Source organism: Argopecten irradians, chromosome 7 (assembly GCF_041381155.1).
Source record: "Argopecten irradians isolate NY chromosome 7, Ai_NY, whole genome shotgun sequence".
Lineage (NCBI taxonomy): Eukaryota > Metazoa > Mollusca > Bivalvia > Pectinida > Pectinidae > Argopecten > Argopecten irradians.
This window is the reverse complement of record NC_091140.1, coordinates 41,998,965-42,015,363: the sequence shown is the minus strand read 5'-3', so window position 1 is coordinate 42,015,363 and position 16,399 is coordinate 41,998,965. Positions and strand designations below refer to the sequence as shown.

General features: G+C 34.3%; 1 protein-coding gene across 7 annotated transcripts in view; it reads right to left on the bottom strand.

The window, feature by feature from the left end:
* Nucleotides 1-16,399, bottom strand: part of LOC138328483 (protein nervous wreck-like) — an 83,237-nt gene that overhangs the window by 6,059 nt on the left and 60,779 nt on the right. For 3 of the 7 annotated variants that reach the window (XM_069275304.1, XM_069275303.1, XM_069275305.1), the window contains 15 exons: nt 14,163-14,307; nt 12,790-12,926; nt 11,989-12,052; nt 11,601-11,729; nt 11,127-11,249; nt 10,394-10,489; nt 9,909-10,058; nt 9,589-9,675; nt 9,091-9,142; nt 8,078-8,190; nt 7,399-7,548; nt 6,597-6,948; nt 5,592-5,800; nt 5,025-5,142; nt 947-990 (listed from right to left, as the gene is read on the bottom strand). In XM_069275304.1, coding sequence (XP_069131405.1) covers nt 947-990; nt 5,025-5,142; nt 5,592-5,800; nt 6,597-6,948; nt 7,399-7,548; nt 8,078-8,190; nt 9,091-9,142; nt 9,589-9,675; nt 9,909-10,058; nt 10,394-10,489; nt 11,127-11,249; nt 11,601-11,729; nt 11,989-12,052; nt 12,790-12,926; nt 14,163-14,307 — 1,969 coding nt within the window. Of the gene's footprint in view, nt 1-256; nt 275-946; nt 991-2,694; nt 2,822-5,024; nt 5,143-5,591; nt 5,801-6,596; nt 6,949-7,398; nt 7,549-8,077; nt 8,191-9,090; nt 9,143-9,588; nt 9,676-9,908; nt 10,059-10,393; nt 10,490-11,126; nt 11,250-11,600; nt 11,730-11,988; nt 12,053-12,789; nt 12,927-13,412; nt 13,465-14,162; nt 14,308-16,399 lie in introns of those variants that run through there. The other 4 variants (XR_011209216.1, XM_069275307.1, XM_069275306.1 and 1 more) reach the window with 4 other exon arrangements.

The window sequence follows — 16,399 nt, the reverse complement described above, 5'->3', positions numbered from 1 at the left end:
TATAGTCTACAGATTCAACTACTTTCTACACAACAACTAACTTACTTTTTATTTTTCTGACCAATTAACATATTCATATATAACAACAAAAAATAACAGAAACATTTTTTTGTAAAACATCCTAAAAACTACAATAATAAAATTATTGTAATTTACATCATGAGAATCAACCAGTATATAGGTTTTTTTCTGAACGAGACCAACACCAGGACCAGGTCAATAGGAGGATTTATGTACCCTGTACCCATATACCTACCTATTGTGAATCGGAAGCCTGAGATGCATGAAAAGACAAATTAAACTAATCAGCTTAGCAGTAATCATTTTGTATCATACTGTTTGAATTACAGGTCAAAATCATTAATATTTGGCCCGTGTTGATCAATGTACCACCTCCCTGATTTTCTGGCAATGTTTTTTTTTTTCATTTATTTTTTTTTTATTTTATTTTGCATGTATGACTTTGAAATGAAAGTACCTTAAAGATAATTTTTTGACTATATATAAACTTGGTAGAGACAACCCTTCCACCAGGCAAGCTCCACAAAAAACATCACGTCCATATAGGTGCTTGACAAACAGATAATAAATGCCTAAAACATTTTGTTTCAGTTATGTTCACCAGGTACCGATTTCTGGAAACACAGACTTAAGTAAAAACTTCTCGAAAAACCGACTGAAGTAATAAACCTTCTCCTTATTTAACTTATATGAAAATTTATGACTTCAGTCAGTTTTTGACTTAAGTTTATTCGAGAAATCGGGATCTGAGTGAGGACTCCCAAGACTGCAGTATATAAACCAGTAATAATCATGTATAGAGAAAACAGAATTCATTAAGGGGGCATGCTCCAGTAATAGAAATTCAAGGGAAGTAATCCAGTAATATTGGTCATCACACAATGGACGTCTGACAGTGAATATTAGCACAATCAAGGCCCAGTACCTGTTCAGTTGTCTTGCGCGAACTACTGTTTCCAGGGGCGCCGTCTACAACATATAAAACAGATGAACTAAAATTTCACAGGTAGAATATCACAGGTAACGGCTATCGTCAGTGACTATCGTCAGGAAGTCAAATATCAAGTTCATGTACTGGTACTCATAAATTTTCCGTTAAAATTTAAGTCTAAATTTAAAGCATTAGAAGCTTTTTGCCGTTTAACAAATGTTCATTTACATTGGGTACATACATCCTTAAAAGGAAAGTTCTTAAGACAATATGAATTTGATCTCTGTGATCTTTAGTGAAGGTCAAGGTCACTGATTAATTAATTTAGAATCCATTCTTTTGAGCAAGTTACTCAGATACACACTGGCTATAGGGACTATTACATGAACACCAAAAACAGAGAATGATTAAGCTTATATTTAAGCCTTTTTAATTCCAGTGACCCTAATATGAAAATAAGCATATTTTTTTAAAAGATATTCTTTTAAAAGCCGTTTTGACTCCAGTGACCCTAATATGAAAATAAGCCTATTCTTTTTAAAGCCTTTTTGACTCCAGTGACCCTAATATGAAAATAAACCTATTCTTTTTAAAGCCTTTTTGACTCCAATAACCTTAATATGAAATAAATTAAGATAATTTATTCAAACAAAGTTGGTAGTCCCTCATCCCAGCATGCTATTATCAATGTAAAAAAAACACTTTCTTTTTATTTTTGAGGGGGGATTCATTTAACTTTGGAGGGAGGATTCATTTAACTTATTTACACGCAAAAATTCATAATGAACTGTCCTATCCTTAGAATCAGAAGAGTTCATAGGTGTCTTCATGGATGAATGCATTAATTAAAGGAAAAATTTACAGGAAATATAAAATTCAAAATTCAACTGCTAACATACAAGTTCATTGTCCTTTGATCACATGAATTACGAAGACAATGGGTCATGTCATGAATCATAACAGTTCATAATTCATCAAGAAATTCATTAATTTTGGTAAAAACTGTAATTTCATGCATATATGAATATTCATGTATAATGTTAATTAACAGGCAATCACAAAATGTATATGCATAATCTGTAATAGTCATGTCATGCAAACACTGCTAATAATTAGAGATTTTAACAAAGGAAAACAAAGAGGCTCAAAATATTATTTGCAGTTGTAAATTATTTAATAAATATTGCTGGTCATTGAATCTAGATCATTGATGTAAATAAATCTTAATAATATGGCAAGGTCATTTTATTGAATAAATCATGTCTATTACACATGCAGGTCACTAGTTTACTTCTAGTTTGCCAGTAAAGATTAAAAAGTATTCATAATATTGTTATGTGAATTAATCCAATGTGACATTAGCAATATGTTAGTATGCAGATTTATGAAATATGAGTTAGCTCCCCTGGTCAGTGGTTATTCCCCTTTCCCAAGGATTGGGAAGAGTTAGTTCCCTTTAAGTAAAGTTTTAAAAAGACTAGCACTTACATAAAAATTGGTGTGATCACTAAATGACTATCATAATTTTTATAATTAATCTCCAAAAATATTTAAATTGCTTCTCATCAAATTTTAAATAGTTAAATCTTTTAAAAAAAATTGAATAAAAAAAAATTGAAAAGAAAATATATTAGTATGTATAATATGATGATGTGCAATGAAATTACCAAAACCACCAAAATTGTGATATACTCTACTTCCCCACGTTAATGTGTTCTAGAATGTGATTATGGATCATTTACATGTAAAGCCCGAAGCCGCAATATTACAGTGACCATTCTACCTAAACAGTAGATTCAAATGAGGTGGGATTTACGGTAGAGGGCTTCGATCTTCTGCGATTGTGAGAACGATGGTAGCTTTGCTTAGCTGAAAGACAAACAAATATAAAACAGACGATGAAGAGGTGAAACCTGACAGAAGATTCCAATAGACCCATTTCACACATCTGATCATAAACAACAGATTAGAATGGCTGACTAATAAAAGAAAGATCTAGACTTACAAACTGCCATAGCAACCACCTCTATATAAAGACCACCTGGCTATAGAGACCACTTTTTCCTTGTCTTCTAAGTGGTCTTTATAGACAGGTTTGAAGTATTTATGATTTTATTTTAGTTACATAAATTTGGAGTTTTACAAACCCCCATATCATAAAGGAGATTATAAAATTATATATTATATCTTACTTAGCATGATTATTTGATCTCAAACGGACCTAAAGGCTTTCTTTAGGGGGAATGAGAGGATGGAGGTTGGGTAGACAGATGTGTGTGAAATAGTTCCGTAGTTGTATAAGGTGTCACACACAGCTATAAATAGAAACAGGTATGTCAAACTTTGAATCCTTAAAGATGATGAAATAACATAATTTACAGTGTTAATAAATATCTAATATCTTTATTTTACTTGTTCTTTTTTATTTTTCATTTAAATTTGGCATTTCACCTTTTCTCATGTATGCAAAAACTAACTGGAAATTGCCTTCACAGATAAGTTAATTTTCATTCAATTTGCAAGGAGTTTATCATAATTGATTGTTTTTCAAGCTTGTAGTCATGGTGGCCATCTTGCATTTTGGATTCCAAAAATACCAATATCTATAGATTTAAAACAATCTCAAAATTGTTTCCTAGAAGTTTGATAAGAACTTTGTTACTGAAAGTGTTTGTAATACATAAAGTTTGATCCCTTCCTAAATATGAAATCTGAATTGGGAATGATGATGAAACAGTATATACCAATTTGAGCAACAGTATTTCAAGGAATTTTACTGATGGCATACAGTAGGCAATGATTTTATAACACCGAAAAGATTATTTCATCATCCATAATATCACATTATTGAAAGACAATGTCAGGTGACAGAACTGACTAATTAGATTAACTGTAACTTATTTATCAATCAATCAGGTGAGTTGTTACATATGTCACTCTATAAGCTTACCTTTGGTGAGGAAGTCTCACTTTGTTGTCTTCACACCACAACAAAATAAACACGAAACTCAACATCGAAAACTTTTTTAAGCACTCAACAACATTTAACAGAATCATTCAAAACTAAAATTCACAGCAATCAACTAAACAACAAATCATGTTAAGATCAAAAACCAAATATGTATAGACATTATTTTTTTCTAAGCCAATCAAATCCTTCGTTTCAGCTACTTTAAACACATAATTTTTAATAAGATTATTGTTACAATCTAAAAACAATCGCAGTATTATCTTAAAAGTTTGCAGACTACTCTGTGATGCATTTTCGGATTAGAGCACTGGGAATCTGTTTAGATTTATAGTAACTTGTTTAAAGTCTAATTAGCTCTCAGATAAAAATAAAAACACCAAATATTGTTATAATTTTTCTATGATCAGTTAAAACTGATATTATGATATGCAATATTTCTATTGTCTCACGAAAAAAAAAATCAATTTTCTTTGCTTTGAGTTCCTAAAAATCTTTTCAAATAGAAAAATTTCAGTAAACATTTTCATATTTATTCAACAATTAACTTACTTGTTCTGTGCACTTGTACTTCTTAAAAGTAATATTTCAGAAAATGTATAAATTTCTATTTTGCATATGTGAACATTATCTCAATTATTGTATTGGTGTATTTTCAGATTTATCATAAAATATATACAAGATGGCTATGTTTCTATTTTCAAATAAAACTTGCTTTCAAAGATGAAAAATTTGATAAAGCCATTAGATTTTCAACAAGAAACTACACAAAAACCAAAATTGACGGATCACCATGCAGCTGTCAATCACACCTTCCGGTTACCGCACGCTAGTTTATATTTGTCTTATTGCATATACAACAACATTTGCTACGACATTGAACAGGTGCACATGCCTTTGCGAGCACGAGGCGTGGCTACAAACTGCATGGCAATCGGTCAATTAGCAAACAGGTCATGCAAAAACAGCCAAACTCCTCATCAGTAACGAAGCTGGAAATGAGTGGGGGGGGGGGGGGGGGCACTGATGATGAAGAATATTTACTACTCAGAGCTGCAGCTGCTGGAAGTTTTATGATGATAGGAGAACGAGATAGATACATACCTGTACCATTAGATAAAGGTCGCGGGAGATCTTCAGTCTCAGGCGTGGCTGCTGTAATGGTTACAGGTGGAGGTGGTACAAATTCGGGGGGACCCAATCTATCATCCGGCGATGGTAGCTTCAAAAACGACAAAATAATAATTTTTACTGTGCACATATTTTAAACTTCTGAATTCCATTTTAGATATGTCTGATTTTATAATGATGTGCTTATTCCAGATTTGATAAATCAAAATATTTATTATTTTCTGTAATTTTTTTTCCAAATTAAAACTAGAAATGACCTCTAGGTCAACTTCTCTCAAGAAAAACTTATCTAAATTATCATTAAAAGTAAATGATGTAAGAAATTGCTCAAATCAGCAGATATCTTAGGGTTGATTGTAAAGTTTGACATATAGAATTGACAGTATTTGTTAACAATTGAACTGTATATTCACAGTAGATTACTATGACCAAATATGGTCTGATCATTATAACTATATATGTCCAGAGCATTACACTAGTACCAACTACAGTTTGGGCTTTATGACCAAATATGGTTTGAATATTTGTTGCCATGCCTACCATGTGCAGGCCTCCTGAAGTGGTATCAACTTCCTCCACCACTAACGACGGGAATACTCCAACTTTGCCGTTTATCTCCCCTTCCCAGAACCCGTCGTCCACACCATTTTCATCTTTGCGTATTATATTGATTAGTGTTCCCTCGGTGAACGACAACTCTTCATCCGTCATGGCTTCATAATCATATAAGGCCCTGGCCCATACTCCCTCTGTATGAGAAATAAATCACAATATTTAACTAATCTATTTAAGATGCTCCACTGCTGACAATTAGTATTTCTTTCTCTATGAAAAACAAAAGCAGATGAACTAGTATTTTTCTTTATTTACTAAAGTTACTTACACCATTACCACCATTGACAAGTTTGAGCTTCTTATTTTACTCCAAGATAAAATATTAAAAGTAATTAATTGCATCCCAAACAAAATTTGTGGCACTATATCCTATATGGAATGAAGTACTGATTATGCATGCACCAAAAGCAAAACATCATCTTAGATTAATTTTTGTATTAATTAGACATATTAATAAGTGATTCAACAGCAATTATTGTTCAAATGATGAGTATTGTTTTTGCTCTGTTGGCTGTGGAGCATCTTTAATAACTTTAAATTTCAGTTATACAACGAATGTAATACTGTAAACCACATATATTGCAAAGCTATGGAATTTTGCGATTTTTGTTTCAAAGCATTGAAGATGAAGTTCGGCAGAAATGAAATTCAACAGAAACATCTTTCAGTTTAATTGAGAAAGATGCTGAATTTGCAGAAAAAACTTTCATGAATTTACCTTGATTGCAAAATTGGCAAAATAAATCACACATGAAATAATGTTGATCAAAGCACATTTATTTTTATCCCTAATAATAATGCGATATTTTTTGTCAGCATTAAAAAGATATATTTCAGAAAAGGGTGTTTAAAGACAAATACATTTATTGTAAATACTCATCAAATAGTGAAAAGAAATTGGAAGCATAAGAAGTTTACAAGGAGACTGACCTTCTGGAGCCACAGGTAATTTATCAGGTGACATCTGATTGGTTGTCATTTGAACCTCAATGTCACCCGAGGAATATGATGTCACTTCCTGCGTGGCATCGTTCGGTGACTGTAAATCAAATGACTGGACAGGATGTATCTCGACGCCCTCTGTAGATTCCGCCTGAATCGCGCTATCAGCGTGATCCGACTGGTCCATACCACCATTATCCAGTACCTCTATGTAATTCTGAGGAATGTATCCAACCTTCCCTTCAGAGTTACGGGCCCTTACCCACCCATCGCCATCTCCATCGGAAATAATTTCTAAAATGTCATTTTCTTTTAAGTTCAACTCGTCTGCATTACTAGCCTGGAACATGAGAAATATTTATTTTTACATGTTAATATTATTTTTAAGGCCTACATTTATTAGTATTTTCAAGTGAATTCATTTTATTGCTAAATTCTAAATTACTAAATTCAATTGTCATGTTATTGAAATTAACTTCAAGTCTTTTCTTTCCAATGTCACACATGAACTTGATGTCTATTACTTTCATTATCAACCAAATCCTTATTCCCAAAATAATAAAATAGGGATGAAAAGTTTGGACATTAACCTCATCCAGAGTCAATAATTATAAAATAAATTCAAAACTCATTATCTTAAAAGTCTGTACAACTGTGTTAAAGCTTCCAAGTTAACAAATTATCAAAGTTACTGAATGTGAAGGTTTAAGCATTGATCAACAAATTATTAAAACTAAAACAGGATCTTTGAGTTATCAAAACAATTAAGGTTTGACTTCCTTCTACTCACCTGGAAGTCATACATGGCTCTACACTTGACTGCCTTCGTGGAACTCCCATAGGAGCTGATACTATCATGTTTACTGACTTCAAACGTGTCGTCTATAAAATCATCGTCATCATCGTAATGGGTGTAGGTCGGCTCATGGTCATCACTTTTCTGTAAAGATTAATGAGAAATTTCTGTAAAGTTCCTGTTATGACTCAAATATAAAACACACAACTAACATTTCATAACATGCAGTATCATATTACCTTTTCATTATAACCACCAATTGAATAGTGTAGAAAATGTAAATCAATATTGATGTTTTATCATTTACTTTTGTTTGGTCTTAAACGTTAACGTCCTATAAACAGCCAGGGTCATTTAAAATGTGCCAGGTTTAGATGGTGGAGGGAAACCAGAGTACCCCGAGAAAAACCATTGTTCATCAACATGAGATTCAATCGAACTTGCAACCCAAAGGTGAAGGGCTTGTAGTGATATGTTGGGACATCTTAACCACTTGGCCAATATTTATTTGTTTCATCATAATTTTGTGCAGCCAACCTTCATTTGCAACAATGTCGGCAGCATAAAATGATGATGTCATCCAAATATGAGAAGCGTCTTAACACTCTTTTTAATCATGGTGACCACACATTGGACAAGTATTTCTTCCTATCAACACACATATAAAACTAACCCCTCCTGAACTTTCCGTCCTCAACGACACCTGGCTCGGCGTCCGCGACATTTCTTCCTCCTCTACCCGTAAACTTTCTGCCTGAGCACTCGCTATCCACTCGTCAACATTTACTGTAAATATACAAAGCCATACAACTTTATTTTTTGTTTCTTTCCAACTTATCGTAAAATTGAATGAAAATATCGTTTTACCACATTCACTATAAACACAACACAGAAAATAATTTTACATTTTTCTCCAATTTAATGTCAAATTGAATAAAAATATTGTTTTACAACATTTTCTGTAAATACAACAAGCAAATTCGTGGAATTTCCATCCCCCGCTTTCAGGACATATTGTAGGTAAACATTATTGATGTTAGGTTTAACCTTGTTGAAACATGCCGTTGCAATCAAACTTGGCCAAGCCCTTAAAGCATTTGACATTATTACCAAGTTTAAAGAAAATCTGTTTATATTTATTAGAATTATTGCTGGGAAATGGCAGAAAATGATTTTTATTTTTTATTAAATCAAAGGGCCATTACTCCGCTAAATAAGGCCCATCGACAGTCGCGATCAAACTTGGCCAAGCCCTTAAGGCATTTAACCTTGTCACCAAGTTTGAAGAAAATCGGTTTACATTTGTTACAGTTATTGCACAGAAACGAAGTGTTACAGACTGACAGACAGACAGACAGACACCCAAATTAATATCCCCCGTTTCGGAGAAAGCGGGGGATAAAAAGCCACTTAACATCATTATATATTATACATCCATGTACTGTTTTTGAGATTAATGTTATATTACATAGTTACCTGCCCTTGCAGTAAGGTATTGATAGTTAATTTTAAGTCATGTTTTTTGTGAGCGTATAAAAGTCACATTTTCTGGAGAAGATGGCATAATTTCTGCTCATGAAATGATAATGTAACTTTCCCGCAAGAGCAGGCAACTCTGTAATGTGCAAAAACGGAATAATATTAATCAAATAGATGGAGTCATGAGGTACTATGTGGGTAACTTACCGTCTGCTTGTCTCAATGCTTCTAATCTGGCTTCAGCTTTACATTTCGCTATCTGTAATCAAAGAAAGTTTACATATTAGAAACTTTCAGTTAAGAGAAGAGATCTTGGCACCAATCATCAAATGATATAAGTTAGTTTTATCAAAATCTTAATTTTTTCTCTTCTCCTCTAAACCCAGTTCATGATGATTTACTAAAGTCTGGAAATGATGTTTATGAAAAACTATGTGTATGAAATAAGAAATTTTGGAGATAAAGTGACGAACAATACTAGAATCAGAGTAGGCCAATTTAATTTCCAGATCGAACTCAAATTGGGTTAAAAAGGCCATGGCTACCAACTTAACCAGCATTATCCAGTCAAATATTCGATGAAAAGAGCATGCAAATAATAGCCAACCAGCACAATGATTAATTTCTAAGCCACTGAGTTCAGCCTCTTTTAGACTGCACACAATATGATTTTTACACATTGTGCTTATTCATTGAGAAATATACCTCAGATTTTCGGAGACAAAACTTTGTTTCCTCTATCCGCTGTTCAATTTCCTGTGAAGTGTTGATATCCATTCCCGAGTCAGACAGCTAAAACACAAGGGAGATAACTCAAAGTTTTACAATTCACAAGACAATTACATATTAATAGCATGTATTAAGATATATATGGAAAAGAACATGAAGCGGAGTTTTCTTTCAGAAGAAAGCACAAAATTGAGAAAAGACCATTGTTTAATTCCTGTTGAACCAAAAAGTTATTTGATAAGATATTCTGAAAATGATTTTTCGTCCCTTGTTACCATGACGATAGATATATCTACCTTATCACCCTGGGCCTGTTCCTGGAGGGACTTGAGACTAGCGCCGAACTCCTTAATAGTCTTATTTTCCTTGGCCACCTTGGTGGCCCATTTTCTGGCCTCCTTGTCCAGCTGTAGTCCAGCGTTATGGTCCTTGGAAACTTTATTGCACTGTAACAGCACAGACCATGTCACATGACCACAAACATATAAGCCATATATTTTCAATTACTTGAATTCTGAAACACTTGCTGGTTAATTGTTCAGTTAATGCTTTAAGCAATTTTCACTGAGGATAAGTCAAGGTCATTAAATGAACTTTAAGGAAGGTCAAGGACAATTGTCTCTCTCCCAGAATGCAATAGGTCTAATTATCATGGCCCTGAGTCTCCTGGTTACTGTGAATAAGTTAATGAAATAAATTGTTTTTGATAACCAAAACATGACTTGTCAAATTAATATGGTCATGAAAGACCTACTGAATCTTTCAAATATTTCATACGTACCTCATCGTTTTGGCAAGGTTCAAAATGGTATTGTGTAAGATCAGTGAAAACATGATTACAGTAGAGAAAACACTGGTGATTAAACTGGCGGTCAATCTGAAACAAACGAAAAATTGATGGTCAGTCATCTATATACACAAAACTGGCAGTCTACCTAAAACATACAAAAAATTGATGGTCAGTCATATATATATACAAAACTGGCAATCTATTTAAAACATAAGAAAAAGTGATGGTCAGTCGAATATTTTAACCATGGATCAACAATTGTGATTTATCTTAAATTTCGTTAATATATAAGTCATTATTCTATATTAATTCATCAGCTTTTTTTTTTTGAAGCCTAGTAATATGACTTTTAATTGTAATTATCATAGCACATATTGCCTGTCTATATCAAAACCAAGGTACTATCAAGATTTTCTATATATAGACCTTACTGGACATTTCAGAAAGAAATAAATACTATATAAAAAGCTTCAAGATGTCTACGGTCCAAACTTTGACCCCCCCCCCCCCCAGGGTCTCTGCCAAACACACAATACAAGAAGTTTTAGTTGTTGCATTTCTACAGTTCAGAAGTATGGACAATAGCAACATTTTGAGGCTCTGGGAACCATCAAAATCCCTTTGTTGTCAGCACAGTTTGTTATACACATATTACATACATTCTAAAGATCATCAGAAAAATATTTTATTGTATATAAAATCTTCTGCATGGTAGAGTATATACCATTTGAGCCTGGGAGACAATGTTCTCACACGAGCCTTTCTCCTGTGTACTAATCTCAAGGCCTGTGGATCCCAGCACGCTGAAGTATTCTTTGACCCGCTCAAACATTTCACCATCTAAAGTCTGTCAAACATATTTTATATTACACTTGTCAATATTTGTTAGATAACCATGGATCAACAATGGTATATTTAGATATATATGTGTACATTTTATATCCATACAGATTGAAAATATGAGAACTCTTTTTTCTTTATTTGATTTCTTTTTTGTAAATTTAATAATGGCTTATTCTGTGAAACAATTTTGGCTGATTGGCTGAAATTGGTGCTATTAATTAAATAAACCTTCATTATTTATTTTTCAAATGCTGTGGGTGTTTATCTGATTTTTTAATACAATAAATAAATGTAATATATGTACATCTTCGGGTTATCAGAACTAGAATTACTTGTTGATAGCTACTTTCCTTACCCTCATAAGTTCTGGGAGATCTATGCTGTAATATCGTATTTGATGGGCGTTGGCCGCTGACATGTTTAGAACATATTCGTTACGTGATTGACAGGACTTGGCCTCACACATGTCTTTTCTACTGTTCAGCTGTAAAAAATGAATTAAATCATACACTTATATCATAAACAATATAGCTAAACTAACCTTTTTAGGAAAATTTTTGATGTTGTTATATCTGATACAATAATAACTTTTAAATGTGTAAAAATTCAATCCAATTCAATCATTTTATTCATCAAATCATCCTCCACATTTCTGATGATCTCATATCTTAGAGAATTTGGTTTGAAATTATGCTATCAATAACATATGATGATGCAGTATTTATTTCCCCAGTGTGTCATACCTTAGCACTTTTCTGTTGTAAACTGGTCAAGGATTGGAAAATTCCTGTAGACCTTCGAGCCAATCTGGAAAGAAATAAAAATGATCATGAAGTTCAGTTCTTCACAAAACATTCTTTACAACACAGGATAATATGGCTATGGATGATGTACACAGTGGATGTATAAATGACCAAAACGTCCAGTCGGAACAGCACACTAATCCGTTTTTCTTTGTCTCTCTTTGCTATGAATAGAAAACTCCTCTAACCATGAAAGTTAAGGTAACTGTCATTCATTTGAAAAGCTTAGATAGAATTGAAAACAAATTACTCAAGATCATGATTTTCATCTAAATCTGTTGGGTTTAAAGAACAAATTAAGAATACCATAAGTATTTTGAGTAGTTCAACACATCTGATCCATCCAACTTCAGATTGAAGGTCAAGGTCATTTATTTGAAAAAAAGATTGCAGCCCTTCATGAACTTGGTAGCCCTTACGAAAGCATGCTACAGGTTTATTTTTTCATATTATTTATCGAAAAGAAGTTTTTCTTTAAATTCAGTCGTGTTTCACCCACATATAAATGCATCATTTCGCAAGGGAGACTTTGTTGTCGGCACTTGAGCGTGCCTTGGGAAACATTCTCATCCAGGTTGTATCCCTTCTGTGATTTGGCCATCTCCATGACGCTCTGACTGACCTCCTGGTGCAGAGTGGTGAGTTGTGGCATAACCTGTTGTCAAAGGTATAAAAATAAAATTATTTAAATGACCTTAAATATGATTCAGAATTTTGTCAGCACGAACTTGGTAGACTTACCTGTTGTTGGTGTCGGCAGCCTTGAGCCGTGCCTCGTGGGAAACATTCTCATCCAGGTTGTATCCCTTCTGTGATTTGGCCATCTCCATGACGCTCTGACTGACCTCCTGGTGCAGAGTGGTGAGTTGTGGCATAACCTGTTGTCAAAGGTATAAAAATAAAATTATTTAAATAAAAATTTCTTTATGTAATGGTTCTATTTAACTTTTTACTTTAACTTTCTATTTTATCACATTAAATCCGTCTGATATCCTGTGATTTCACTCAACCACACTTACTGACAATAGACATATGACTTTATATATGACTTATGTCATAAAATCTTGTTAAATAACTTATATGGCTTTTACCTAAAGACTCATGCACTATAAAATTATCAAACCCATTTAAGTAATTCTATACTAAAAGCCTTTTGACAACATATGCTAGAAGGTAATTGACCTCGAGTAATATTTTGAAACCTTACAAGCATTAATGATTATCCTTTACCTCTTCTATTACCAAAATCTCTCCAATGACTTATGTACCATGTAAAAATCACTCATCATTTTCTGACATTGTAGTTTAGCTGCCCATAAAAGTTTTTGACTGTCTCAACTATCTTTTCCATGAGAGTTACCCACCTTTTTCTGACATTGTATTTTAGCTGCCCGTAAGGGTTTCATGGGCTCGGCTATCTTTCTAGGAGAGTTACCTACCTTTTTCTGACATTGTATTTTAGCTGCCCGTAAGGGTTTCACGGGCTCGGCTATCTTTCTATGAGAGTTACCTACCTTTTTCTGACATTGTATTTTAGCTGCCCGTAAGGGTTTCACGGGCTCGGCTATCTTTCTATGAGAGTTACCTACCTTTTTCTGACATTGTATTTTAGCTGCCCGTAAGGGTTTAACGGGCTCGACTATCTTTCTATGAGAGTTACCCACCTTTATCTGACATTGTATTTTAGCTGCCCCTAAGGGTTTGACAGGCTCGGCTATCTTTCTATGAGAGTTACCCACCTTTTTCTGACATTGTATTTTAGCTGCCCGTAAGGGTTTCACGGGCTCGGCTATCTTTCTATGAGAGTTACCTACCTTTTTCTGACATTGTATTTTAGCTGCCCGTAAGGGTTTCACGGGCTCGGCTATCTTTCTATGAGAGTTACCCACCTTTTTCTGACATTGTATTTTCGCTGCCCGTAAGGGTTTCACGGGCTCGGCTATCTTTCTATGAGAGTTACCTACCTTTTTCTGACATTGTATTTTAGCTGCCCGTAAGGGTTTCACGGGCTCGGCTATCTTTCTATGAGAGTTACCTACCTTTTTCTGACATTGTATTTTAGCTGCCCGTAAGGGTTTCACGGGCTTGGCTATCTTTCTATGAGAGTTACCTACCTTTTTCTGACATTGTATTTTAGCTGCCCGTAAGGGTTTGACAGGCTCGGCTATCTTTTCCATGTAAACCTCCGCAGCTTGTAGTTTGGCTTTGGCAAGGTTCTCTGTTTCCTCCAATATGACCCGCCATACTCCAAGGGCCGTTCTGTGGAAAGGAAAGAAAAAAGAAATTATTTGGGTAGGATCAAATGATGCATAACTGCTTGCTAATAGTGTTCAATACAAGAACCTAACTCATACACCCCTGAAATTTCTTAATGGGCAGACACAGTCTTTAAATCAGAAGAGTCCAAATGTGTTTTCAGGGGTGAATGAGTTAATAAATTTCTTAGTGAAAAGAAGGTACTACATGTAGATCATTATTTTTGGTGAGCACCGATCCAAATGACAGTGAAATTAAAATACGTCATTTGATTGTTTATAAGATATACCATCTTATTTTCGTTCTCTTCATTCTTATTTTCACGTTAACTAATTACTGCAAAAATGTTTCAAGTATAGGTAAAATTATAACCATGAAAATCTAAATTGTGAAGTAAATGTTTGACAAATAAATAATTCATCAATTAGTAATTAAGCGTCGTATTAGTGATATTTGTCCAATGAAAAAAATCCTCTAATAACAAGAGGCCCATGGGCCTTAACGGTCATCTGACTATTAGTACAATACAACATAGTCGTTTTAAGATTTTAGTCTATTTGCCGCCCGTGACCTTAAATGAAAATCAAGGTCATTCATTTGAATAAACTTGATAGCCCTTCATCCAAGCATGCTACATGCCCAATATCAGTACCCTTGGCCTTCTGGTTTTTGAGAAGAAGTCATTTAAAGATTTTAGCCTATTTGACCCCCGTGACATTGAATGAAGGTCAAGGTCATTCATTTGAACAAACTTGGTAGCCCTTCATCCCAGCATGTTACAGGCCCAATATCAGTACCATGTGCCTTCTGGGTCTTGAAAAAAAGTTGTTTAAAGATTTGAGCCTTTTTGACCCCCATGACCTTGAATGAAGATCAAGGCCATTCATTTGAACAAATTTGATAGCCCTTCATCCAAGCATGACAAAGGCCCAATATCAGGTCTCTAGGCCTCTTAGTTATTGACAAGAGGTTGGTTAAAGGATTTTAGTCTATTTGACCCCTGTGACCTTATATGAAGGTCAAGGTCCTTCATTCGAACAAACTTGGTAGCCCTTCATCCCAGCATGCTGTAGGCCTAATATGAGTATCCTGGGCCATTTAGTTCTTGAGAAAAAGTCATTTAAAGATTTTAGCCTATTTGACCCCTGTGACCTTGAATGAAAGTCAAGGTCCTTCATTTGAACAAATTTGGTAGCCCTTTATCCCAGCATGTCACAGGCCTAATATCAGTACCCTGGGCCTTCTGGTTCTTGAGAAGAAGTTGTTTAAAGATTTTAGCCTATTTGACCCTCGTGACCTTGAATGAAGATCAAGGTCATTCATTGGAACAAATTTGGTAGCCCTTCATCCCAACATGCCCCAGGCCTAATATCAGGTCTCTTAACCTCTTCATTATTCACAAGATGTTGTTTAAATGGTTATAGTCTATTTGACCCTTGTGACCTTGAATGAAAGTCAAGGTCATTTATTTGAACAAACTTGGTAGCCCTTCATCCAATCATGCTACATGCCCAATATCAGTACCCTGGCCTTCTGGTTCTTGAGAAGAAGTCATTTAAAGATTTTAGCCTTTTTGACCCCTGTGACCTTGAATGAAGGCCAAGGTCATTCATTTGAAAAAAACTTGGTAGCCCTCCATCCCAGCAACCTACAGGCCAAATATGAGTACCCTTGGCCTTCCGGTTATTGAGAAGAAGTCGTTTGAATGAAAAGTTTACGCACGGCGGACGGCGCACGGCAGACGGCGCACGACAACGGACGGTGCATGATGATGATGAAAATAGTTTAATTAGGGAGAAATTATGATTTGTCAACAAATCCCTCAAAAAGAGCTGGTTTTTTTTATTTTTATAGTCCCGTTCTGTTTGAATTATTGATTTTTGATAACAATATATATCCATAAAAGCACAGTGGTTTTATTTTCCTTTTAAGAGAAATTTACTACATGTTTTTGTGGTTTAAAAATAACTTTTGGTAACAGCTGTTCACACATAAAGGGATTCCATTTTCTTAAAAGAATGGTGTTATGTGGCCTCGTAGGTTAGAGTAACTATTGGTTATAGTCACAGACACGCTTCCATTAAGTAATCAATGG